The 27,940-nt window shown below is 36.9% G+C and overlaps 1 protein-coding gene across 2 annotated transcripts in view; it reads right to left on the reverse strand.

The window, feature by feature from the left end:
- Positions 1-1,705: 1,705 nt before the first annotated feature.
- The window catches only part of CDH6 (cadherin 6), a 118,016-nt gene continuing 91,781 nt past the window's right edge, over positions 1,706-27,940 (reverse strand). For both annotated transcript variants that reach the window (XM_016138298.2, XM_036225335.1), the window contains exons 4-12: positions 27,259-27,378; positions 25,128-25,295; positions 22,774-22,961; positions 20,697-20,950; positions 16,042-16,178; positions 14,109-14,230; positions 13,048-13,165; positions 12,687-12,938; positions 1,706-7,718 (exon numbers count right to left, since the gene is read on the reverse strand). In XM_016138298.2, the coding sequence (XP_015993784.2) occupies positions 7,228-7,718; positions 12,687-12,938; positions 13,048-13,165; positions 14,109-14,230; positions 16,042-16,178; positions 20,697-20,950; positions 22,774-22,961; positions 25,128-25,295; positions 27,259-27,378 (1,850 nt within the window). In that variant the 3' untranslated portion in view covers positions 1,706-7,227. The remainder of the gene's footprint in view (positions 7,719-12,686; positions 12,939-13,047; positions 13,166-14,108; positions 14,231-16,041; positions 16,179-20,696; positions 20,951-22,773; positions 22,962-25,127; positions 25,296-27,258; positions 27,379-27,940) is intronic.

Below are 27,940 nucleotides of genomic sequence, written 5' to 3' on the forward strand. Positions count from 1 at the left end.
GAGTTCTGGCCAGTGAGATGTGAGCAGAAGTGGCATAAACATATAGGCCGTGCTCCACAGAAGCATCTCATAGGGTCATCCAGCAAACTCTCCTCCCATGCCACGTTAACCCATGGAGTGGTGTGTTCCAAATGGCGTTGCTACAAGAGAGAGATAGCTCCATAACTACCCTGAACTCCTAAGAGTGAGAAATAAACTTTTAGAGATTTTGGATTTTATCTGTTGCAGCAGCTAGAGTGAATTACTCTCATTCATACTAATAATATAGAGGGAAGTGGTTTGTTACGGTGATGGGAATGGCTTAGGCTTTCCAAATGTCTGCAGGAAGCTGCTTCCTGAACTGTGTCCTTGAATTAGCATATTGTACTTCCTGTTACCATCAGGTCAAGGAAATTTCCAAATCCTGTAGACTCTGCTTGCCTGGGAGGTGGGGTGGCGGGGGAGAGTGCAGAGCAGGGAGCGAGGTGGGACTTGGCTCCAGCACACTGTACATATTACCGTATAATGTACATACCCTCCAAAAAGTGTATTTCTAATAGCATCATTCCTTTCCATGGATTTCCGTTCCCTACCAAGTTACCTTTAAACCAAACAGCAAAATAACATAAACAAAAATAAAACATCAAAAATCAGCTGCTCTAGCATTGGTGATCCTCTTTGTTCCGGTGCCATATGACCTTTCCAAGCCTGGTCCTATTTAGGGACCTCAGCTGAGATCAATGGCATTACTTAAACATTCCTCTCTTTTCTCTCTTTCCCCAGCTATTCTTTTTTGATTTCTTATCTTCCTTTATCTGAGTACTACTAATTCCTAAACCTTTCACACACTTCTTCTCCTCCTGGGCAGAAACAGTTTCTCCTTCCTTTGAACACTTTGATCTGCCCCTCTCTGAAGATATCTCCATGCCACCTTCTGGTGGGCACCGTAGTTATGTACTTATAATACTTAGCAGTGTACTTATGGCAGCCCTTCCTCCTGGACCAAGAGTTTCTAGAGAGGAAGGAAAATATAGCTGTCTGGCTTACAGTCAAATATTTCATAGTATATAGCAGAATGCCTACTATATATTGAACAAATGAATGAATAAATGAAAATCTTTGCAAAGCTATGAATTCTCCTAGTTTAAAAAAAATGATGAAATTACCTCTGTAGAAATAGGAGGCAGCTTTGAAAAAAGCATGGAAATATTATAGCTCTGAATATACTAAAAACATTTTATTTCCTCATAGTATCAGAATGCTGGAAGCATTTTATTCTTATTTCCCTCTGGTCCGCTTCTTGCTTTTCTTTTTTATTTTTTAAATCAGAGATCCATAGACAATTGTTTTTATGGGAGTGAAGTAAAGGATGGAGATTTGGGGTCAGCAAAAATATAGAACTGTTCTTTTTTTTTTTTTTTTTTTTTTTAATCTAAAGCAATTACCATGAGGATAAAGCTTTCTTCTTAATGTAGCAACTCCATAAATAACAGCAGAATTCTTGGTGCCCCACCAGTAAGAACTCTGCAGGGCAGTGCAAATGATACATACATACTCCCGGCTGGAAGAAACTATGGTTTGCAAGCTAATTATCATATAACAAGTTGGCTTTAGTTAGCTCTCTGAGGGGTTAAACGGATTTGGAAAGATAAAGTGTGCCTTAAGATGTACATTTTAAAAACTCTGATTACAAACAATAGCTTGAGAGAATTGAAAAAAAAACAAGTTAGAAAAAAAACCAGTTTATTAAGTAATATCATATAAATAACTCGTTACAAAAATTGATTTGCAAAAGGCATATTTACTCTTTGTGAGAAATCACTTTTTAAATTGCATTCTTTTCAAATTTATACTTCTAAGAAAACAAAGGGAAATAAAAGAAGCCATTTCAAGGAGTGTATATTTGCCATTGGACTACAGCAAAAGGCCTGGCCACACTGAGCTGAAAGGTAATTGTCTCAACCCCTTTCTTCTAGTACAGGAAACTTTCTCATATAAATTGTGAAGTTGTGAAGTTATGAAAATCTCCCTAGCTAGAAATGTTGATGAAAGCTGAGCAATGATGGTTTCCATCAGGTGTTCTTATTGCCAAAGACACAAGCAATAGTGAGAAAAATGACATGAACCTGGGCACTCCAACCAGTAAGTTTCCAGGGGTGACATCAGCTTCAATTTATATTTGGGAGTATTTTTAACTGAAAACAATCGATACCCAAAAGCTTTTATTTTTTTGAGTTTAAGATCACAAATCACAGTAGGAGAATGCCAAATGGCCTTAGCTTGGTATGTCCGAGGACACATGTAGCATTTATTATAAGGCCTATTTTTACGTGTTTTACTTTCACAGCAATGAAAATAATCACAAACATAAAAGTACAGTGATTTTGAAGTCTTCCTATATTTCTTCCAAGCAGATCAGTTTTACTTTTGCTACACAGCATTCCCCCTGAATGCCTAGCAATTCTATACATTTAATTCCTTAATAAACACTAAACTAATAGATCATAGAAAACTAAAAGCTTATAGAAGGTGCCTCTAGATATATTTACATATATAGCGTAGTCTCGCAAGAAAGAGCAAGATCTCATTATAGTGGAATGCTTTTTCCACAGCGCTAGGTCCATGCCTCATTTGTCAAATTAACCTCATTTGAAGAAAAATTGGAGTTTGTGGTGCATGGGCTTAAAAAAAAATAGAATTAAGTAACTTGTAAAAGCTCTTTTAAAATTAATCTAATAACCCAGTAGCTCTCAGTAAGTACCTTGGTCCTGTCTGAAGTATAGTTGGTGATAGGCTTCGTTTCTATTTGACCTCTTTTTGGCACTTTTATCTGCTGGCTCTGTCAGGCTAATGTTCCCCCCAAATTAAAAAAATGAAAATGCACCATAAATAAGGTATTTTAAAATGGGGAGTAGATTAAAGATTGTCTCAGCAATGCTTAAATTAAATTGACGATGCAGAGACCATAAACTTCTGGCTTTAAAAATGAGCTATTTCTTTATTAACTTTTAACAAGAGTGTGAGTCAATGTATTTCTTTTCTAAGAGGGTATTGCCTTGCACGTTAAGTATGGTTGGGGTCTGATATATTTCAGTAGAGAATTATCCCTTTAGAAAATTATTCCATAAAGATACCAAAGGGAGATTAAAAATACTGCAATTGTAACAGCACTGAACTTTTAAGGGGACCATACTGGAATTCTGTATTCTTTGGAAAGGAAAACTGCTTGTCAGAAAAATTAATCTTGCTGAACATCCACACACTAAGTCTTAATCTTTCCACTCTTACAATCTGATAAAGAAGGCTGAGTTGTCGTGTTAATGTAAGCACAGTGGACTGCTTAGATTTTTGATCCTGTCACAATTCAAAACAGATTTTATCTAGATAAAAGCATAAAAACTTAAACTACACAAACATGATTTTTCAGAGGATACCTTTCAAAATAGCGGAGATCGTGACTTTTTAGAGTTCTTCCAAAGTATTTTCACTACTTCAAAATTAGTAACTAGGATTCAGTAATTTATTTGGTGGTTCAGTTCCTAGGGAAAATGCATGTAGCTGTACCTGATTTAAATATTTAGTTTGTTTTCAGGAATCAGTTCTTTCTTTTTAATGGCATACTTTTCATGTTCCTCAAGTATTCAGAATTGAGGAATACCCAATCATAGTTTATACATTATTATTTTCAATAAAGTACCCATTGCAAGGCAAAACATTCGATATAAGGTATTGTTCAGCAAATCAGGTCATCTAAAATTATGTACTTGAAAATGAAAATAATGGAAACATTCTGAATTTAATTCATACCATAAAATTTGGATGCTTCTAAGATAAAGATTCAGCTTTTCAGGACTTTTGCACACCTTTTTAAGAACTAAAAACGATAACTAAACCACAAAATTTTTATACTGAGTTAAAACTGAATTGCCAGGATTTATTTCATCTGAAAATGAAAACAGTTTGTATCTGAACCTCTCTTTGTGTACCTAAACTGTAAAGCTAAGAAAGCACTGTAAAACATGTTTACTGTGCCCAGATGCCCTCTCTTATGATTCTGTGGAACCATCTCTGCTTCTCCACCATTTGATTTAATTTTTTATTTGGGGACAAATATTTTCCAGGCCTTTCAGCAGAAAGTGACCATGAAGTGAATGGGCTTTAAATTTACACACAATGGCTTACTATTTTTAAAATGTTGGCTTATTCCAGTGACCATCTTCATGGTTTAGAAAAATTCTCCCCTTTGAATAGAGGAGAAAAAATTTCCTGAAAGCAACCCATTAAAGCAATCTGCTTATATTTAATGAATTTAAGTTTCTCAGTGATTAAAGCAAATGCGAAAAATTTTACCTCTTCCCACTTTCCATCTTTCTCATCACTAACATCTAATATCAGGACAGAGACAATGTGAAAAGTGAGTTGAAAACGAATCTTTTTTTCTCCAGTGATCATTCATATTGATCCTGGTCCTTTACCTGATATCTTGATGGGAAGGAAGTTAGACCTGTGTAGAATCAGGAAACTGTGGCTCTTATTGTTTCCACGATGTCAAAGAGTCTTAGTTGGAGGAAAATATTACTCTACCTCAATACTTACAGGACCCTAGTGCTAAATATTCAGCTTCAGTCTCAAATTATTCAATTTCTTAGAGATTCAATTCATTATCAAGTTTTGTGGTAAGTAATGAAACACTTCAATATTTAGTCATAACCTGTTCTTGGTACACTTTATCATCTTCAGGATGGGATAAAATACCCTGCCAATGACATTTCAAATATTTCACTACAAAACTACTTACTTTCACTTACGAGGAGAGGATAAACCTTACCCTTGAACATTAGAAGTTGCTAGTGTCAACCCTCAGCCATTCCAATTAACACCGGAAGTTCAAAAGTAAGACTTCTGATGATAGCTTTCTTTTTATAGGACCATCTTTCTTGATTCAATTTGTTACATGACATGAAACATAAGGATAGAGAACTCTTTAATTTTACAGTAAGTCGTGTGATTAAGGTGCTGTTCTATTGCTATAACTAGTTCTTATTAACTTCACTAAGCTATCTTTTTTCTTTATTTACCTGTGACTATGATATGTATTGATTCATTACAGTGAAGTCCTCCTGTAGTATTGTGTTTGCATTCGTGTGCATGTGTGTGTGTGTGTGTGTGTGTGTGTGTATGGAGAACTAGCACAAGAAAACCCTGAAAGCAGAAAATGACCCACGCATGAAATACTTGTTAGTATACAAGGAAATCCTTTACAAAATAGGAAACCATTCAGGAAACACAAGGAATAATATGGTTGTAAAATTTTTTCACTCTAAATGGGTAACCCGAACACTACATTTCTCTTATTTAAAGGTGGCATTTTTACTTCCTGGGCAATACACCCATTTAAAACTTAATAAAACTTAATTAAACAAGTGTGTTTCCAAATGGAAAATATGTGCTGACATGACATTATCTTCAAATAGAAATGACACTAAGATTACCTGTAGAAAATTAAAATTAATTGAAAATAAATCCCTAAGACTAATAATTGAAGTCAGCATATTCTTAAGTACATAGTGTGTGTGTGTGTGTGTGTGTGTGTGTGTGTGTGTGTGTACACATACACACATAGCCTCTTTTTTTAAGTTTTCAAAGTAAGGATGTATTCATTACAGTACTTTGGAAATGTCTGATGACTGCACAAGTAAGATTCTAATGATAAAAATCATTAGAACAGCCATATGTAATAAATGATTTGAACCTGCCAAAAGAGTTAGTTCAGTTTGGTTGGGTCCTCTGGATAATAACTATGAAGCTAATTGCATAATTAAAGAAGTAATAGATTGGAAGGATTGTATATTACTTTTCTGTCGTGGTTTGAGATCATTACTTTATCTTTAGTTCAAAGACCAGGATGGCAGGGTTGCCATGGAAACAACATTAAAAACAATGAAAAAAATAATGCTTTTGAAAGTCAACTACTATTTTAATTACAATCTGAGACACTTTTGTTGAAGGAAATTCAAGTTTTCTCTTTCTAAGCTTCCTCCAAACATATCATATGCAGTTTTTTTGCCGTGATTTCAATGTTCGTCTATATCTATCACATTATATAAATATATTGGTGTTTCTGGATGGGAAGGACAGGGAATCAGGTTCAAGTGTGACTGGCCCTCACCACCCTATTAAACTCCAAGAGTGGGATTTAAGTTTTATTTAGTCTACCTTTACTAATGCAACTTAGTTTTATAAGAAGTATCTAAAGAATATGAATTATTGTACTTCACACTGCTACTTTCAAGTATATATTAGAATAATACTGACAACTACAGACAAGGAGTTAAAACGTATCTCGGAAAAGTTCCTTCAAGAACTTTTAAATAATTAAACTTATTTGTAATTAACGTCCTAATGGTTGAAAAAATTTCAAGTGATCTGTGGTACATTTAGTGGCCAAAACTTTAAAATATACTAAATATTTCCTTTGTTAACATTATGAGCTATTTTCCTTTTCCATTTGAATGGTATAAGGGCAAATTTTTGCATGTCTAATATACAACAAATTATGAGTTAGTGATGAGGAATGAGGCCTTATTTATTTATTTTTTTGGTTATTGTTTTTGAATGTTACCATTTAATTTGCTTCTATTCCTAAAGAGGAATGAGAATCTTAAAGTATAAGTGGATTTCATGTTTTGAATAATCATTGGTGAAAAGGTTCTTGAAGAACAAACAGGATGGTCAAATGTCATTTTAAATTCTTTGTGACAGACATACACACCCATATATAGTTCATTATCTCCTTGTGAGCTGATATACCAGGAACGACTTCACAGTTGTTCCTCCCTTGTTTCTTTTATGAAAACTATATTTTATCATTAAAGTACAATCCCTCATCCCATTAGCATGTGAAATGTACAGTCAGAGCAGTCAGCTGACCTGAGTCAATAGAGGGTAGTACAAAAAAAGGCCAGGTCAGTAGAATTGAGCATGTTACTACTCTCCGTCTTCTCCTCCAGCATGGTGCCTGTTGGGCTGACATGGTTAACTGGATGCACTAAAAAATAAACATTTGCCTCTTGGAAGCTCATAAAAGTGTACTAGAAAAAAGTCTCTAACACTGGATCCACACGACTGCAGCCATTGACTTTTGGAACGGGCAGAACAGAGAACCCTTCACGGAGCAGTGGATAAATAGAAAGAAACAGCCACTTCACATGTTTCAGTGTCGTACTGGAAAATGAAAAAGGCAACATATTAGGGGTCTCTGTCACTGTCCACCCCTCCGTACATATCTGCGAGCTTTTTGAACCGAGGGCCCCAGTCACTAAGGTAATCATAGTCTTGGTCTCCATCCGTGGTCACCGACTCCAGCGAGCTCAGGGAATTGGCCACCGAGCCGGTGCCCTCGTAGGCATAGGTGGCCAAGGAGTCGTAGGGCGGGGCCGTGGGGTCCGTGTCGTTTTCCTTTAACCTTTGGTTAATGAAGTCTCGGACGTCGGTGTTATCGCGAGCTGCTGGAGTCCGTCGGGGTAGAAAAAGGGCTTCGGGCACAATGTCTCTGCGTAATTTGCTGTCCTCTATGGCTTCAGGATTCCTCAGGGTGCCGATATCAAAGGCCTGCGTGTCCTCCTCCCCACCACCTTCGTCGTTGTAACTGACAATGTTGTCTCTGATGTCCTCTTTGGAAATGATCAAAGGTTCTTTCTTCCGCTGCCGCCTCAGAGCTGCAAACAGCACCACTGTCACTGGAAGCAGAACCAAACAGAAAGGAGAGGGAGAGTTAATTTGCCACCCAATTAATGCCAGGAAGGAACGCCGGCCTCCAGTATGAAGTTTTGAAAGTTCTCTGGAAAAGTGCAGACTCGACTTTTCTTTCTTTAAGGATGCGCTTACCTTCATGCATCATCAAACCAGGACCCAAAGAAATGGAGTAAATATTTGAGAGAAGGTTACAATTTAAGGAGAAGATAAAACATTGTCATATTTTTTCAGTAGTTCCTTTTTGCTTTGAAATGGCAAACTAGTTTCAAGGTAAGAAAAAAGATAAAATACTACTAAAAAAAAAAAAAAGCTCAGCAACAGTGAGAATACTGCTGTAAGAGTGCAAATTATGCTGAACACCTAAAATGCTCTGAAACTGCTTAAAAGCACAAGGCTGGCACCTTCTGAATGTGTCAAAGGGTTTGCATAACTCCATATCTAAAATAACTTTTGCACTATGCCTTCTTTTTTGTTTTCCTGAGAAAAGTGTAAAATTAGTTTAAAACCCAAAGTGGAGTTGTGAATATTTGCATACCTTTCCCACATATGAGGAAATATTACAGATAATACCTGGGGAGACCCAGATACCATGCAGAAAGCCATTCTGGACTTCAAGATCAGCCCATTCAAAGGGCCAGGTAATAATATGTATATCAGATTATTTCTGCTTGAGCTAAACAAAATCAATACTTTAAGTGGGAACTTTAGAAAAAATCTTTCAAAGGTTCCTGTTCTATAAGTTTGTTGCCCAGATATTCATTTTTTTTCTCCCTCCTAATTCAAATTAGAGGCAAAGCAAGGATTGTGTTTAAATAGCTCCTGATATTTCTTCATAGCTGGCTGGATAGAACACAGCTGACTACCTACAGAGAGACACATTTACAAATGATCATATGTAAAAACATAGCAACAGCTTAGAGAGAAAAGAGGTATACAGGGCAGAAAATGCATTGTTTAGCAGGGTTTGTCCAGGGGAGTTTATTACAGGAAGTACCAATAATGTCTCTTTATTCTCTTATTCATAACATGGTCCCATTTTTATGAGCTATGAAAATTAAACTCTCTTAATAAGAATTACTGAATAATGACTTTTCATGGATATATGTATCCACCCATGTGCTAATGAACACATGCACCCCCATGTGTCTATATAGTAACCTTTCAGATGTTGATAGTATTAATAATTGGTTATCTATTGAAACAGTTCTGTGTCAAGCACTGGGCTAAAGGCTTTACATACTGATTTCATTTAATTATCATAATAGCCCTACGAAATAGGTATCATCATTATAATCCCATTTTACATAGAGGAAATTGAGGTTTAGAGATGTCACACATACAAGCAATTGAAATTCAGATCAGCTAGACTAAGAAGTCCGTACTCTTAATTACCATGGTTTGATGCATGTTTGGATTATAGACTATTTCTGAAGGAAATACAGTTTTGCCATTTTCAAATGTGTGGTTGTGTAATTGTACACGTTCCCTTTGGCTGCCAGAGAGGATTCTGATGCCTCGTTTGTCACACCGATTCAGGGTATTCATTCATTCATTCATTCATTCATTCATTCATTCATTGCATATTTATGTAGTGTCTAATCTGTGCCAGGTATAGTACTAGGCGCTATTAATGAAAAAAATTGATGAAGACCTCCACCCTAAGGAGGTGAGCAGGAGAGGTGCTGGTGGGTGGAGGCAGAAAATAGACACTGCACATAATAAGGAAATTATTATGTGATCACTAGATCAGAATAAGGAGGATTTTTGAGGCTGTATATGTTTTTTTTTGGGGGGGGAGATTGCATCATTGAGGAAGTGACTTTTGAGCAAAGGCCTAAGGAGTCAACCAGAGAACTCTCTGGTGAAGAGGATGGAGCTAGAAGAAAGGCCCTGGAGAGGGAATGTGCCCGCAGTGCTTGGGGACACTGTGGCTGGGCCAGAGAGGGCAGGCGGAGGAGAGACGTAGGGAAGGGCCACCTCATGTGAGGTTACGGATGCCTCAGATCTGGATGGGGGGAAAATTATGGGGCTTGGGGCAGAGGAATGCTCACAGTGTACCTTTTATACTGCTTTGCAGTGTGGCCAGTGACATGGATTTGCAAAACAGCGTTGTAAGTAAGGATGGTGTTTGGGATTAGAGAAAAGGATCGAGCTAACTCACTTTCAAAGAATTAAACTCTGATGCCTATGGGTTTCTTCCATCATTTAAGGCAAGATAGCAGGTATTTTTCATTTCCTAATTCTTACCAGCTTAAGTTACCTATATCTTTTATTTCAGTCCCATGCACACCAGAAAGTGCAGTTGTCTAGGAGAGGGCACGTTCAGTTATTTGAAGGCATTTATTCACTGCCGAGTTCTCCTACAGCTACCACTGCCTATATCTTTTCTTATTAGCCCAATGCACATCTGAACAGAATTTCTCGAGAGCGTAGCTGTCTAGAAGGAGGAGCTTTCCGAAGCTAACTTTTATAAACTGAGAAAACGTGAGATCTAAGCACACGGAACAAAAAGGTTCTGAGAAAGTAATGTGGTGAGGAGGTGCCCTTCCCAGTGACTGAGCCTCCCCACTTTCTCTACTCCCTCAGACCACAGGACAGCAATAAGACTATTTCAGAGAGGGAGACTCTTGGACAAATTTGTGCTCGGCTCCCATCATAAAACTGGAAAGTAGCAAGGCATTTGAGATCAGCAGACCTAGATTTAGGTAAAGGATTTGACCTTTCTAAGTCTATTTTCTTCTCTGAAAAGAGAAGCGATATCACAATGTCCAGTGTCGTTGTCAGGGGTGAGTTAATATATGTGAACGTATTGCAAACACTAAAGCACCATAGACACCCGAGATGTAGTAGTGGTTTTTTGCTCTTGTTTTACTTTTGTAAATAAAACAACAGATGACACACGATCCATTTTCTTGACTGCAGATTTTCTCCTGTATGGATGTGGCTTTCCTCCTCCTCTTATGAACTCTCAGGTGTGCTTCCATTTTCTTCAGTCGTCTCATTTTTGACTCAGGCTCTCTTTCGGCCTGGAAGTTGCCTCGCCTTCCATAAGCTCACAAAGAAAGGAGAGTGCGATGGGGAAGCACCAAGGCTCGCGGGGGAGAAGACCTGAGTTTAGAACTTAGTTCTGCCACCTGGAAGCTGTGTGACTTGGCTACATGACTGCCCATCTTGGAGCCTCCGTTTTCATAATTAAGATGCAGATAAATACATAACAGATGGTGCTGAGGATTAAGTGAGAAAAACATTCGTAAAGCACCTTGCCCAGTGTCTAGCCCATGCTATGAGCCTAGTTAAAGGTTAAATCCCATTTCCCACCCCCCTCCCTTTTTTCTTAGGTACAGAATTCTGAAGAGACTAGACAAGATGTGGGAGGCACTGGGGCAAATTAGGAATAATGAGGAGCTGGCGAATTCACTGGATGAAGGAAATGAAAAGGGAAGAATCAGGGAACTGGTTAGAAAGAAGAAAAGGGGGAGGAGAAAATGGGTAGATGACGACGGAAAGGAAGGATCACCTCTATGATGTGAGAGTCAGCTCTCCTTCCATAGATCACAGAAGAGCTCATGGACTTCTTCCAGAGTACAAGCCTGCCAATCCAGTCCTTCTAAAAAATAACCTTTTTTTGATGGAAAAAAAAAATTTCACCATGAACATGCCCGATCTCATCTGATCTCAGAAGCTAAGCAGGGCCTGGTTAGTACCTGGATGGCAGACCACCTAGGAAGACTAGGTGCTGTAGGTGTTCAAAAAACAATTCATATCCATCTCTTCCAAAACAATTTTTACAGATGTACCATTAGAAACACTAATTTGTCTTTGCATACTGCCATTTTTATTTATCCTCACATCTTAATACTTTCCCCAAAGATTAGTTGACAAAGAGAACCCGAGTTGTGTGGTGGAGTTTCAAGCCTTCTATTATAACTGGAAAGTTGATCTGGAATGCGAAGCCCATGAGCAGGGATCCCTAGGCATTCTCTTCCTCGAGGAATGTAGGTCTTCCTTTACCCTTCTCAAAGTCACTACATTGTCATTTTTAAAAAAGGTAGCCCCACTCCCGTGTAGTCCAGATTAACTCTAACTTCTCACTCTTCTTTTCCCATTGTGTAGGCGAGCTTTACAAATCTTCTGTTTCTGGAAGGGCTGCATTAAGTAACATTTGATTTCTTAGTTCATAACAGTCAAGAGTCTGTTGAGCATTTTGAGCTCGACTTGTATGCTTAATTGGTTGGGAGTAAAAATTTCATTTCATTTTTAGATCTTGATTTTTGCTTTTATTACACTCATTTCTTTTAAGTCCAAGATTTATTTCCTTGGTCACAGAAGTTCTTTATAATCAAGAGTAGGAGAAATAGAGACTTTAGGTATGGCAATATAGAGCAAGTCTAAGAAGGCAGTTATTTAAATGGGTAGATCAAGGTAAGTTTGCTGGGATAGAGAAAATTGCATTGCTTTTTATTGTCCTGTATGAGAGAGGAAAAGTCCTCACATTCCTCTTCCCCCTTTCCCATTGAGTTTTAAACTTCACCTTTTTAGAAAGGGCCTTCTCCATATACTCCATGCCTGAAGACATCCTCTTTTTAAACATTGTTGTCAGATTAAATATTAACCAACAAATTAAATGGAAAGGCATATTTATGTGGCCCTCAAGTCCCCCTGAGATTCATTCCCAGTCTGATAGGCAAGAGATTTTTTTTTTTTTTTTTTTTTGGTGCAATGGCTCCCTGGGTTGGTAAAGACATGGCAAGTTTCGCACCTTTTCATTCTCCGAGGCCATATTCAAGCCAAAACTAGTCCATGGTTGAACAACGCAGATTCTCAGCATATAACTCCACTCACCTAGATTGGGCTGTATGCCTTAATGGGGGAGGCTGATAAATCTAGAGTGTCACAGTGACAGTGTGTGCTCCTCATCATGGGGAGAGAGGATGCAGGGAGAAGCAGTTTACCTAGTAGAGTCACGATGCACAGAAGGATGGCAATCAGAGCCCCCGTGCTCAGTCCCGTGGGGTGGACGAGGGCCTCGGCATGGCAGGACTGCATGTTCCCGTGGTGGTCACATGCACAGACCCGGACGGTCACTGTCCCCGTGCTGCTTTGGACTGGGTAGTCGTTGTCTGAAATGACCACAGGCAGGAGATAGGTGCTCATCTCGTGTCTGTTATAACCATTTTTCCGAGTTAAGATTCCCGCTGTGTTGTCTGGAACCAGAAAGCAGAGTGGTGAATTATGTGGATACCGCGTCATGTGAGGGAAGTAGATATAGACACGGATATAAATAGACAGAGAAAGCAACTGGGGCTCATTTACCTTTATTGTCTTGAATGGTAAAGTTTGAACCACTGGCTGCCTCCGGGGCCAAAGAGAACGAGAACTGGTGCCCGCTGTAAGGGTCGTCCTTGTCAACGGCTCGGAGGGTCTGAATCAACTGAAACCAAAGCCGTAAAGCTGTCATAAAGTTTTGCTAACTTAAAAGTGTATCTTAGCGGTTTGCAGCAAATTACTTGACTCCACGATTTCTAATTTTAATTTCAAAAATGATGGTCTCTAGAAAATTTACAGTGAATTCGCTCTATGCAAAGAACTGATGGGTTGGAAACAGAACAAGGGGTAACTCTTCGTTGTGAGGCTGTCCTGTGCTCGGTAGGTAGTTTAGCAGCGAGCCTGGCCTCCTCCCACTAGATACTAGTAGCTATAAAATGATCTACCACAACATTGCAACTTAAGAAAATGGAGGCACTTTTGGACAGCACGTTTAGCAATCTCAACATATACATTAGCCGTCAACTTTCAAAAAGCTAAAAAGAAAATTTGTATATAAAACATAACTTCAGCTTCCCACTTTAACATGTATTTTAGAAGTGTACTTCTATTTTGATAAATTGTAACATAATTTTTTTATCACTGGCAGAAAAGACCTATTTCAGATGGGGACAAATGTGCAAAACAGCAAGACGTTCATGAATTTGTATTGCTTGTACAGATGGGCAATGTAAATAAGCGGAACTATGAAGTATAGGCATTTGTAAAATATGTTCTAGTTATCACTTTCCAGTATATATGGTAATTAAAACTATGTGCTTACCAATAAAGATTTTTTCAAAAAAGCTGTGATTATTCTTTTTTAATGAGAACTTAAGACTGATTTGGAATCAGCATAGAGTTTGAGACTGATGAACTCCAGTTCTTAAAACCTGTTTGTTCTCTTATGCAAGTTAAACACTCATCCTGGTTCTTATTTAGAGTATTAATTTTGTTAGCATTCACTTCATAGATAATTCAAAACTGGCCCTCAGCTCTGTTTATCATCTGAATTATTAGAGGATCTAAATTAATCTGAATAAATTAATTGACTCTCTTATGAAACTCACCTGATCTGCTTTTGCTTTTTCACAGACAAAGGTTTCATAGAATTCTGCAAATTCTGGGGCGTTGTCATTGACATCTAGAACTTTAATATATAGAGGTACTCGGCTGCTTTGCTTTGGATTATCTGCAACATGCCAAAATGAAAGGAACAGACATTTTTTATGTTGGTCACCCATTCTCTTTAGACAACAAATCACTCACTCCTTCTTTCTCATTCATACACAGATTCCTCAAGGCATTATGTGCCAACATATTCATAAAAAAAGAATAGAATTAGGTTGTTTGGTACTTCTGGTCCGTAACCAGGAGACAAAGCTACTTGTGCTGATATGGCGCAACTGTTTAATAAACACCAGAATCACACGAAATAAAGAAAAGCCATCCTGCAAAGGCTGGCTTTAGAACCAAATTTTAAAGGAGGCCAACGAAGCGGGTAGATGGGAAAATGTAGACAAAAGGAATAGGGGGCGAAGGGGTGTTGGAGGGGATGAATGGTTGTTCTTTAGTTTGTGTGCTGAATAAGACCTGGACATTATGCAAGCACTTTGCTATATTATCTTATTTAATCCTTACGTACTTCTGAGATAGATACAAATATTGCCCCATTTTATAGGTGAGAAAACTGAGGCACAGAGAAGTTATGTACTTTGTCCCTGTTCACAGAGAGTAAGGAGTGGAGCCTAGATTGAGATTTGGGTCTATCCGACTGCCATGCCCATGCTGTTCATGTAGGATAATGAGAGAGCAGAATCGAGGTGTGAGGACTTGAGATAAACAAGTACTCTGTCTTCTGTGACAATCTCCTGGGCAGTGTGGAAGATGGTTTCCTGGTTTTAGAATTGAGAGTTGAAGTCTCTCACCTCAGCTTTTTTCATTGACTTCACTCATCTGTCTATTCATTAGTTCAATTCATAAATACTTAGTGAGCATCTAATAGCTAATTTGTGCCAGCCACAATTTGGGGTACTAGAACACCTGGAGAATATGACAAAGATCCTGCTTCCTGGAGTTTTATTTTAGTGTGGGTAGCAAACTATAAACACAGAAATATGTAATGTGTCAGATGGTAAATGCTATGGAGAAATTAAACAGGGAAAAGGAATTGGAGAGAGATGGAGGTACTAACACTGTAATATACCATTTGATATGAACTGTTTCACACTTGATACCCAACTGAGCTAAAAATCTTTGTACTTTTAAAATCAAAAACAAAAACTAAAAAAAGAGCTATAATTTAGAAGCCTATTTTTAAACATTTAAATGATATTTTAAAGATCATTCTCTTTCAAGTATGTAGGTCTACACATTGTGTTTGCATTGCACAATTTTAACTGTGTATAATCATCTTATTTGAAGCATTCTTTTGGCACTGTTTTTCTTTGCCTTATATTTCACGGCGACTGCCGTAAACTCATCCTAAACATTTTATTGATTACTTGATGGTTTGCATTGCTCATTTTGGTGTACTATGGAAAAGTTAATTCTATAATGATTTTGAAATAGAAATTCTAGAGAAAGCTAGAGAATGAACTCCAAAAGATTTCTAAATAATGCCTACATTTTAGAATGTATTCGATCCCACCCCTACACACGATGTCTGTGAGCCCAATTTTTCCAGCTGCTTCTATAATGTTCTGGTTTATAAGCTTTTGGGAATCAAACCCAGCGTATACCCATTCAACTTCAGTTGACAGATGCCTTCCCATTTTATTGTTTCCAAACTGCTGAACTTCCACGTTAGCCTCTGAGTCCGTGGATGAACCAACACACGTCTAGAAGAAACATTATTGAAAATCATGACAGGGCTCTTTCCCTCCATACGTGTCGAGCAGGGTCACCAATACATGGTGACAGGTGTCAGTCGTGTTTCACCAGCCCTCGCTGGGACACTCGCTCTGTCAGTGCCGGACAGCAGTGGTGTGAAGTTGGACTTACTGATCTCTGTTGCTATCACCGTAATGTTGTGCCACAGCAGTGTTTCTCGGTCAAGAAGTTTCGATGTAAAAATGGACCCATTTCCAGAATCGATGTTGAATATTCTGTCCATATCTGTGTGTCGATCCACAGAATACCTGAAAATGCAGAGTAGAATTTTTAAAAGGTCTTCTTTGTATTCACTGTTCTCACATTTTAAAACTACTCCCAAGAATATCTGTTTCATGATTTTATTTCCTATCTGTAGCACATATTTGAATATCTGTACTTACCATTAAGCAAAATATTCTGAGAAATCAATTCTTTACAACTGAGGTCTTAATAATAAACCCACTAGACAATTGCATGATTTCAAGTATCTCCACTAAAGTTTCTTTTTTTTATATGTAATTTGGATAAAGTCTGTATAGTAATTGCTACAATTTAACTTAAGTTTTTATAACTTCAGAACTTTAATGTGCGTGTGTGCGTGCATGGGTGTATAAGTAGGACTATCCACTATTTGTCTATTATCTATTTTATTTTTAAAGCTGTTAACGTTCAAAGAAGCAAAAGATGGCTAGTGTGGCTGAGGCTAATGGGGCAGGAGATAGACTGTAGGAGGATGAGCTGGCCATGGTAAGGAGTTGGGATTTACTCTAAGTGTGACGTGGCTGTACCAATGGATTTTAAGTAGAGGAGTGTCACAATCTAAATCACATTTAACAAAGGTTTCAGGTTGAACTGAGAATGGCTGGAAGTGCTGACACAAACTGGTAGAGCAGTGAAGAACAGCATTTGGGGACGGTCATCAGTTCCCATTTTGATATGTTAGCACCGAGGTGCCTGAGAAAAGTCCAGGATGAGTCTAGTCCGATGCTATTCAACTGTCTAGGAAGAGAATGTCCAGCGAAGGTTGAAAAACACTAAGGACCAATCACTTAAAGGATGGACGGGACCCTGGAGAGCCGCAGGGGCTGTGGCACAGTGCCCGGAGCAAAGTAGGCACTTGATGAATATTTACGAAGGAGAGTTTGGAGAATTCAAAGAATTAATATCAAAGTAGGAGATTTTAAAATGTCAGCTCAGTAGAAACACAATTTAAGTAAATGACCTAATTAGTCACACAAATGTATAATTATTATGAATGTTGTAAGAAAAACAAATTCTGTGGCTAAGCTTGTCTAAGATTCTATTTCAGTTAATTATTTTGTTTTAATATATAACTAGTGAATTATAATAAACAATACATTTTATTTTAATCAATCTATTTTTTTGTCATTTAGCAAGGGTCAAAATAAAATAGATATTCCATTATTTTAGGCTATGTAAGCGTGACTTTAAAGAGAATGAATGAAGGTCACAGTGGATATGTACATATATCTCAAGTTGGGTTAGAATTTTAGTTTCAATTTATATAAATCTAATGTTTTATTATCAAAAAGGTTGAAACAGATGAAACAGCTATTGTTTATTTCCATTTGTGTCATGAATCAACATTTGTTAAGAATTTAGGCAACAGCACCGAACTTGCTTGATCACCTTTCTTCATTTTTAATTTGAGAATGGTAAATATTTATAGCACATAATTATGAAAAAGGAAATCTCAATATTCATAGACTCTGAAAGAAATTCAATAATTATCTACAAATATATTTTTCCCTCATGAAAAATGTCAAGCTTAAGACGCATTGCTTATTGCTATTAGCTGCTACAATCATATACGGCAATAATCTTTTCTCGTCTCCTTTCTTCCTACTATAGTTTCAAGTTTTACAGGTGATTACCTGTAAAGCCTTGAAATAAAGGGTACAGGGTGAGGAACTTTTAATCGAAAGCAGTTTTTGATTTTAAAGAGAAAATAACTACTTAGAGAATACCAAAATGTAAATTATTTCATTTCTTTAATTAGAATATTTAAAGATTAATAGAAAACCTAAAATGTCTACGTTGTGTAGGAGAGATGCTTGCACATAAAGATTTACCTATTTTTTGTTTTTCTAGTTAAAGTATTTTTAATTTATATCCAGGCTATTTACCATTCAGTCACATTAATTGTAATCATAACTGATAAAGAACAAGGTAATCAATCCCACCATGACTGTAGCAGATCATTTGGCTAGGTAGCTCTTTTTTTTTTTCTTCTAGAACTTTATTGTATTCTGTGATTTAATAATTTGTCTTCTAATGCATCCTCAAATCAGGAAGGTTTGTGTGTTAGGAAAGGAAGTGTGTTTGCATGTAAAGTTTTCACAATATATATTTATTGTGATTTTAAGACTCATGAAAATCAAAGGTCATTTGTGATAAAATTATTGGGAGAAAATTATTTTATATGATTGAAGAATTAAAGATTTGTTCCTGCATAATGATATATCAGTGTTTGGGGGGAAGAATTCTCTAGCATTAATTGTGTACCTAACATATTGTCAAACACTTAGTTGTTCAATATGTATGTCTTGAATAATCAAAATCTATGTATAAATGTACTTTCCTAATATAAAAATCAATTTTATCCTATAAAAAGAATCACTGAAATATGCATTTATATACCAATATATCTATGTATATTTCTATTCTTAAGTCTATATCTATATATTAAATCCGTATGTACCAAGGGAGGGCTGACAAAAAAGTCCCCAAAACTTCAAAATTAGCTGACAGCCAACCCAATCTGACAAAGTAACTACTTCTTTTCACAAATATGAAATAATTTAGTAGGTAAAAATGGTATTTGGTATAAAAAGAAAAACAGACATAAAAATTGAGCCTAAATTCCCAGAAGATATTATCTCTTTCAATTAAAAATACGTTGACACGTCAAAGAGGAAACCGAACGGAACTCACATTTGTAAGCTTCCAGCATTAACACTTTTAAATTGGTCTTGACATTGACTTGCTAAGATTTTTTTTCTCTACCCAGAACAAACTCCAAGTGAGAGAATAGTTGTGAAAGTACTTAACATTATTTTTATTATACAAGCGAAGGCCATCATTCATTTTCCTTATTAATAATATTAAATGTATATGAAGGAAATCTTGATCTATGGAGCTCACATGTGGCTACTTTGGGTTGATCATAGTCCAATTCCAGTAGAATGATAGAGCAACAGAGTTTATTTTCCCAATGATTTAAAATCATTCCCCGAAAGCAAGCCAGCCAGTTTTGCGTTTTAGATATGGGACTTGCCAGGACGTTTTATTTGAACAAAGGGCTCAATGACTGAAAAGTTAGAAAATGACTGCCTTAGTGCCTCAGACTTTTATCTGCAGTAATTTTCTTCATGCACAGCCAGTGTAATCCTTTTAAAAAGTAGTTTTGGATTAGGTAAATCTCTCCAATGGCTTCTTACCTCAGTCAGAATCAAATCTGGTCTGACCAGGGCCTACAAACCCCAACGGGACCTGCCACACTCACCACCTAACAAACCTCCCCATAGCCTCATATCTTACCCCTCTCTGCCTTGTTCTCTCTCTTCTACCTGCTGAGGCCTCCTTGTTACTCCTACATGCTGAGCTATCGGACCTTACCCTCAAATTTCCCTCTCTTGGAATGTTTTTCCCCCAGATATATGCATGGAATTCATCCTTTCATTTCATTTGAATATTTACTCAAATTATTTCCTACCAAGGCCAAGCCTGACTACACTACCTAAAATAGTACCCCAGGTCCCCGTTGTTTCCATACTCTGTCTTATTTTACTACTCGCAATTTATTTTTACCTGATATATTATATATTTATCATCTGCATATTTCTGTCTGTCCCAATTAGAAAGTATGGTCCATGAGATCAAGACCTGGTATTGTTCTCTGTCTTTCCCTACTGCCTTAAGCATGCCTGCCTAGCACGAGGCAGGTGCCCCGATTAGAATATATTTGTGGATTCTCTGGCCAGAGATCCTCTAGCTTCTCAGCCTGCTTGTTTTCTTCATGGGGAATGATTTACACAATGATATTCTGGTTTAGCACGTTTCTCATCTAGTCAACTCAGCTTCTGGCTAAAGGCTGCAGGCTGGTGCACTCCAGTGCTTTCATGATAAGATTCTAGAACACTAAAGCATCAACAGTCTCAGAGCAGTGGGGCTTTCTTGCAGCATGATTTGCAACTAAGGTATAAGGAAAGTACAGGGAAAATAGAGCTTGCTTGCATAGTATAAATTGGGTTCAGCTCTATTAATTTTCCCAGGATTTGACAAACACGTATCATGAAATGGTGCTCGTTTTTATTTACTCGTGCAAAAGAAAAAAATTACTTACCCAAATGGAGCATAATTCTGCCTCTAAGTGTTATGCAATAGGTTCGTCCATATTTGAAAAACAGACTCTCACAATGCTTTCCCCATGCCACTCTTTAACATATTTAAGACCTTAAAAAAGAAATCTCAGGCCATTCAGAGGCATTACCTTCTACCTCTTCTATGTAAGCAGTAAACTCCTTATAGCTCATTTTATGTTATTCCTTCCCAAACTTTGTGTTTTTAAAGTGTATGCTGCTGCTCAAATAATAGTTATGGTGAGCAAGGATAGAAAAGATGCTGTTTAGTTTTTCAGGAAGGCACACTGTTGAATTAGAAAAAAAAAAAAAAGGATTCATTTTTTTCCAACTTGCAGTCAGATATCTCAATATAAATCGACCGAAATGTCTAACAGAGATGTGGTGCAGAAGTGTACTTACTTGACAGGATTCCTGGCAGCATCTGGGTCTTGGGCTGTGACCGAGCCTATTGTTGTATTTATCTGAGCATCTTCTCTTATCTGTAGGATGTAGGCCAGTTTGCTGAAGACAGGGGGCTCATCTACATCTTCTACCATAATTCTAACAGTGGCTGAATCTTTAAATGGACCCAGGTAGAGAAAGCGAGGTTCAACGTGAGGGTTGGAGGCTTCCACTTTGAGGGTGTACACTTTCTTCTTTTCAAAGTCCAAGAGCTTGTGTGTGGGAAAGGAAGAATGACTTATTTAAAGCAGGCAAGACACAGAAAGCCAAGACATGAACCATTTTCAGTGCACATCACTGGTAAATGAATAGGATTATATTGCTTAGACACATCACTACACGGTGTGATACTGGGCAAAGGTATGGAAGTTCAGATGCCACACGATCTTGATGAAAGCATGGGCTGAAACCATCCCTGCTGTTGCCTTGAAAATGGGTGCAGGGGTGCAAAGTATAGTGGGCAGGAAAGGGAACTTGGAAACAGGAGTGAGTTGGCAAATGTGGTAGATTATTCTGGGTCAGCTACTGTCGCTTCTGGCTTTAACTGTACACCTGATGAGTGTTTAAAATTTGCCAATATCTGAGCCCCATCCTGGACCATAAAATCAAAGTGTCTGAGGGTGGAGGATGGGAATCTGTACATTTAAACACCTCCCCTAGTGATTCTAATGTGCAGCAAGAATTGAGAAGCACAGGCTTGCATGATAATTCCTCTTCCTTATTCATATAAAATAGATTAATTTTATTATTTTTTTTGCATGAGGTGATAAAATTTTCCAAGTGCTATTCTGATAAGGGCATTTGGCTAATAACTTGCCAAAGAAAGTAATGATCATTGTTGTCAGAGGTCTTTAGGAAAAGTATCCCTGTTTCTGGAGACATAGTGAATCCCCCCCAAAAGAGTCAGCTTATTGCTGACTTTTAGTTTTAGATGATAACATGACAAGACTCACTAGAAACACAATTAATCAAGACATTAGTGAATGTGATTTAGTCAGCTAGGCAAAATTTCAGTTTGAATCTGATAAGGCACCAGAAAAATTAAAAAGGTTAATGCACACTAATGGGCTTCCTAATTTTATTATAGTATAAAACATTGGTCTGAGTGTCACTTAAACATGTTTTATTGTGTTTCCAGTTATTAAGACATGTAATCCAAAGAGGAAAAAATTATTTTCATGTTATTTACATTTTTCTATGCTTATATTTACCAGCAAATATAACAGTGTGTTAAAAGAGAGAGAAAATATTACACCATACATGATAAGTGAAATCAGTAAAAAAGTAACCAAAATTAATATTATTTTTAGCTTTGAAGCACATAGTTTATTAGTTTTTAATTGTTGCCACACTTTTGTATACTGCTGTGTCACACTAGACAATTTGAGGGAATGAATAGTGAATAAATACATTGGGGAATAGGAATTCAGAATATAAACAATTTATTATTGTATTCTAAAGATAGCTAAAAGTGTTTCAGGAAATTTGTGTTAATTAATTTATTTTCGTGGTCTTTATATCTCTTCTCTTTCTAATTCAGGTCATCATTATCTCTGCTTGTATTACTCTTTTCTTTCAAAGCATGTATCAAAAGTTATAGTTAGACGTTTGTTTATTTGTTTCCTTATCTCTTTTCTCCCTGCAATGTATGTCCTCTGAGAGCAGAGACCATCCTGTTCAGTGGACCATTGTGCTTCCAGTATCTAGAACAGTGTCTGGCACTGTTTTTTAAATTTATTGTTCATTTATATTATTTATTTTATATACTTTGTTGTTGCTTATTTATTTACTTAAGAGGTTTTTAATAAAGATGGATTGAAAGTATGGAATTAACAAATGCATAAGATTATTGATGACCCCTAAAAGCCAACTGAAGAGATCTCGAATGTAATTAGAGTTGGTATTTAAAAAAATAATCATTAGTAGAAGGAGAACCTAGAGGAATATGTATGTGAGATGTAATTGTCCCCAGGTACTTGGGGACCAGAGAAACTTAAATGCATTCATTTGTATGATATTTAACAAATGGTATTACCTTTTTGACAGTTATAATCCCCTCCTGGGTTTCCTGATCAGTGATGACATCAAACATGTCCAGCCCCTCTCCCTCGGTAAGGCTGTATGCAACTGCAGCATTTTCTCCCACGTCGGCATCACTGGCTTTCATTCTGCCAATTGGTGTACCCGGTGGCGAAGATTCAGGAGTGTTAAATTGGTATGTACCTATTAACCACCAGAAAGATAGAAGTCAAACACATGTAGACTAAATATATTCTATCATAATAGAGACAGAACCTATTTTCTAGCAGTTCTTTCAGGCATTACCCTGGATGAGAGCAGATTTGTGCTTTCCTTAAAATAATTAATGGTGCCCTGTTTTCCATGATCGTTACAGATATTTCTTCTATTTCATACCTGTCTCTTTGCAAATGGAGAACACTTTTCTTGTCCTGTAAATAGGCTTCCGAGTTTATGGTGTGATTGTGAGAAAGACTGAACTGTTAGAAGAAGAGGGTGCAGAAGGTTTCAAAGCCTCCTGTTAATGTAATCTAGCAGAAAGAATGGAAAAGGATTTAAACTGAACTGTGACTTTAAGCCAATTACTAGGTAATTTTAAGCAGAGTTCTTTCTGTCATTGCTAATAATAACTGAAGGTGAAAGTAAATTACAGCAGTTTGGAGACTATATCCTAGTAGACATTCTTTCACTAATACATGGAGCTAGTCTAGTTGCAGTTAGGGATGTAGGTAAATATATTGAAAGATAAAGCTCTTAATTTTTTTCCTTTTGATTAATTTCTTTTAAATTTTATTATATTATTTTGTCTATGCATAGATTGCTCCCATTTTTGACTTTAGATTACTAATTAGAAACCTGTATTTCACAGACATATACTTTTCTTATGTCCTCATGTTGCAAAATTAGTTTACATGTGAAACATACAAGTTTCAACTTAGACCTGCCAGGCCAGCATGGACTAAGGGCCAAGAAAATAAAATAGTAAAACAAAACTTACTCTTATGTCATCTCATACATTTTTCCAACCATCCATACAAATTATTTTGGAAAAAAATTTAGACGATGACACCGCTGAATACAGTCCTTCAATAATATTAATCCACTAGCATTGGGCTCATCCTTGTTAAAATGATAACAAGCCAAGTTTTTCTCTGGTATATTCAACTTCTACTTGGAGTGCTCCCTACCCCTTTCTATATTCTGCCCTCTCATGCCTCGGTGCATTATTTACTAATGATCACAGGCTACCCAAGGAGACAGCAGGGTGAGATAGGGTCTCCGTGACATCGAAGTGGGGATCAATCTTTTTGTTATCCATTCCCTTATGGAAAAGGAGGTTTTTAGGTAAAGTGTTGGTGATCCTAATATTTTCACTTTAGGCCTCTGTGGGGGATATTTCAGGGTTCCTAAAACCTTTGTTTTACGTGTTAAATCAGAAATTAGCTAGTTATTCTGTTTTTGTATTTAGCCAACTAGGATTAATTACTTGAAAAAAGTCAAGAAAATAAAACTATTTCCTGTTGATCCATGTGCATCTCCATTATAAAAGGAGCAAATGTTAGCTGACTAGCATACAAAAATGCCATGATTGAGTAAGTGGGGTTTCTACTTAATATTTGGGCAGAGATTTTCTTCTGGAAGACAGGATTCAGGTAATTTTCTTAGGAAATCATGGTCAGAAAGGAATTTTGTTCTTGGAAGAAAATTACATTAAAACCAGTACCCACTTGAGGTGCTCTACGTGAAAGGGTCTAGTGCACTGCTTGCTACAAAGTGGGCATTTACGAATGTTGTTTTTCCTTCTTCTTTCTTCCTCTGTAATCATGAGAGTTAATGATTTTAGAGATGTCTTTCGGGATCTCAATTAACCATAATGTAGAAAACTATTTATGAGTACAAATGGATTAAGTACATAGTTATTTCCACAGATGTATTTTTAGAAACAGTAAAATGATAAATCCTCCCCTTACAGAGCTTTGTGAGGATTTAAAAGAGATTACACGGCTGATTAAATTCACAAAATATAAAGTCAAAATTTTCCTAACAAACAGCAGCATGCTTGTTGTATACATGTGTTCTGCACAAGCAAATTTATGTCTATAGTTGCCTTTTTAATAAGGAAAAATAAAACAATGATGTTGCTTTTATGACGATGGGCATATCAGAAATTGCTCAGATAATTACCAATACAGGAACATAAATGTTCACATCTACTGAACGTAAGCAATGTCAGCTCATTTTTAATAAAAGTGCCGGTTCTTACTAAATCCACTAATTTTAACAATAACAATAAGGGAAAAATAAATATCATTCTTGAAGTTAGAGTTTTACAAAAAGCACCGAAGAAGTCATTCCATCAAATGTTCCTACTCTGGGGAAAACGGGGAGGGTTGTCATTGACGTCAGTCAGCGTGATGTTCACGGTCGTGGTCCCAGATAATCCTCCCATCTGGCCGCCCATGTCCTTGGCTTGAATCACCACTTGGTACCGCTCCCTGTTTTCTCGATCCATATTGAGCAAAGCTGTCTTGATGATACCTATGGATATGAAATTCAGAAGTGGAAAGGGATATATTAAAAATATTTTAGGAATCATTTATTTATGCAAACAAATGCAGATTGTCACCCACAATATTGGATAACACTATGCAGATGTCTTGGGTGACATAAAAATGATTATAGCTAGCTTTTATAATGAAGGAAATTAAAACCACACAGGGTAGATAGATATATTTTTTAAAAAACCCCACCTTAAAACAGGGAGAATAAGTCAAACCCTGCAATGGTGGAGGCTATAAGTAGTATACATACTAAGTGTTATAAGATGACACAGCGAGGTATTGTTTGGCAAGTGGCACAATGGTATAAGACCGAAGCTGCTTGGTAGAGACATTTAGGTGTAGTATGAGGGCATTGTTAAGAAACCATGTACACGAACTGACTCTTGAGTTTCACTTTACCGAGTTGGCTAATTGCTCAGCTAATATACCCAGCATAATGAATGTTCTGAGGATTTTCTAAACCACAAAACTATAGTCTTAAAAAAACACAGCATCAGTTCTCTCATAATTACCATATTGAATGATCCTAGGGAATTTAAGTTTTCCTAAAACTGATGTTCAACTGATCCCAGTAGTGACCAACATTCTTAAGTTAAGTTTACCTCTATTGTTAGGTAGTTATAAAATAATTAGTTGGAAAAAACTTCTTAAAGTTTGCCTAATCTCTATGTTTAAATTAACAACTTTCTTTCAAAAAAATCACTGGAGAAGTCTTTATAACCCTCTCTGGTAACACATTCCAGTGCTTAACAACTAATTAAGCTGAAAATATTTTTTTTTTATTTTTAACAAGAATACTTCAGAGAACAGGTCAATTTTATTCCTATAGTCCTGAAAGTGCAGCTGCTTTTTATTCTCAAAATAATAGTACTTCTCTATTTAAATACAGATCACCTTAGCCTTTTGTGCTTTAAGATGAATAATTTAAAATTTTCATCCTCATTGTTTTTAACTCAACATTTTCTTTCTCCTTGGGCTTCTTTCCAAGTTTATTGTACCTGTTAACACATCGATTTCACTGGGTGAGTAACTTAGAAAGATTTTCATTTCTACTACTAATAATGGATGCTTGAAAAATGTATAAAAGGAACTTACTCCTATCATAAAAAAAAAGAAGTGTAGCATTTACTACACAGTACAAACAATATTAACTAAAAAAAATCATATTTATATGCTATTTTGTGGAGAAAGTGCAGAAAAATGAGATGTTGAGAAAAGAGTTCCATTAAGGCAAAATCCACTTTATTAAGGCTATATCAGTTAGGATAGGATAGACAACAAGGTGATAATAAACAATGTAAAATCTCAGTCGCATAATACAACTAAAGTTTATTTTTTGCTCATGCCCTGAGCAGGCCAACAGGAAACTATGCTCATGGTAACACTCAGATTTCCAGGCTGGAGACGTATGTCAAAGTCGGTTTCCATCCATGACCACTGTGGCAAGAGGAATGGAACACGGTAGATTGTATAAACCAGGTCTGAACGTTTAGCTTAGAAGTGACTCACATCACTGCCACATTTTATAGGTCTGAACAAATCATATGGCTACACCTGGCTTCAGAACAGGGTAGAGAGATGCAGTCCTACCAAATAACTAGAAAAAGAAGACTTGGAATATTTATAAAGAGTCAAAATGGCCATCAGAAGGGATTGGCTTTCTAGCTTCATCCTAAAAATTGGAAGAAAAAAAAATAAATCAATGTATAATTTTTCTGAATCTACCATATTTAAACATGGTGGATAAAAGATCCGTTGTCAGATTTCTTGATTAAAATGATTTGGGTGTTATGCTTATAAATATATCACTGGTATTTGGCAGACGAATCTAAGGAAATTCAATCACGCTGATGGTTTTTATTTAAAAATATGTTAGCTAAGCTGAGCGTGTCAATGAAAATTACAGATTGTAAAAAAGAAGATCAAAAAGCAATTCTAACCTGTTTCTGATTCCACTGAAAAATAAGGCTGCCCCTGTAGGATACTATATACAACTTTAGCACTGTTCCCGTACGTCGGATCATCAGCATCAGTTGCAGTGACTTGGACAACAAATGTGCCTGTAATGACACAATGTGAATTAAAAATAAATCGAGGGTCCATTGCAGATCCTTGATACACACACATAAAGAGAAAGCATGATCTTACTTTTGTATAAAACTATCAAGGCAAGGGGGTGGGGAGCTTCGATAGTATGCTAGATTAAAATTGCCTTAGATTCCTCACTCTAAAGGAATGTTATCACCACTTGTGAATGTTGTTAGGAAGCCTGGGAGTGATCATGGCTTTGGGTGAACTGATTTCAATGCATCTCCAAAGGTGGGATTTGATTGGATTCTTGCTATGGTGCTTCTTTCAAGTGTTCCAGGCTCAAGTCAATCTGAATCTTGTAAGACTTTGTCCTCAGGGGTTAGTTTAGGGGTTGTCCTGTCAGGGGGGCCACTCACGATTTTGCTGTAAATTCTGTGTCAGAGATGCCCTTTCTCCTAAACTGTAATGTGCTGAAGTGGAGCCTGGGGATGCAGCAGCTATTTTAGTAACCCTAGAGAGGGCAGTCTGAGAACAAAGTTGAAAATTGAAGAGAAATAGCTAGAACCCAAATCAAACCACGTCTAAAGCCCA

Source organism: Rousettus aegyptiacus, unplaced genomic scaffold, assembly GCF_014176215.1.
Source record: "Rousettus aegyptiacus isolate mRouAeg1 unplaced genomic scaffold, mRouAeg1.p scaffold_m13_p_8, whole genome shotgun sequence".
NCBI classification, from domain to species: domain Eukaryota; kingdom Metazoa; phylum Chordata; class Mammalia; order Chiroptera; family Pteropodidae; genus Rousettus; species Rousettus aegyptiacus.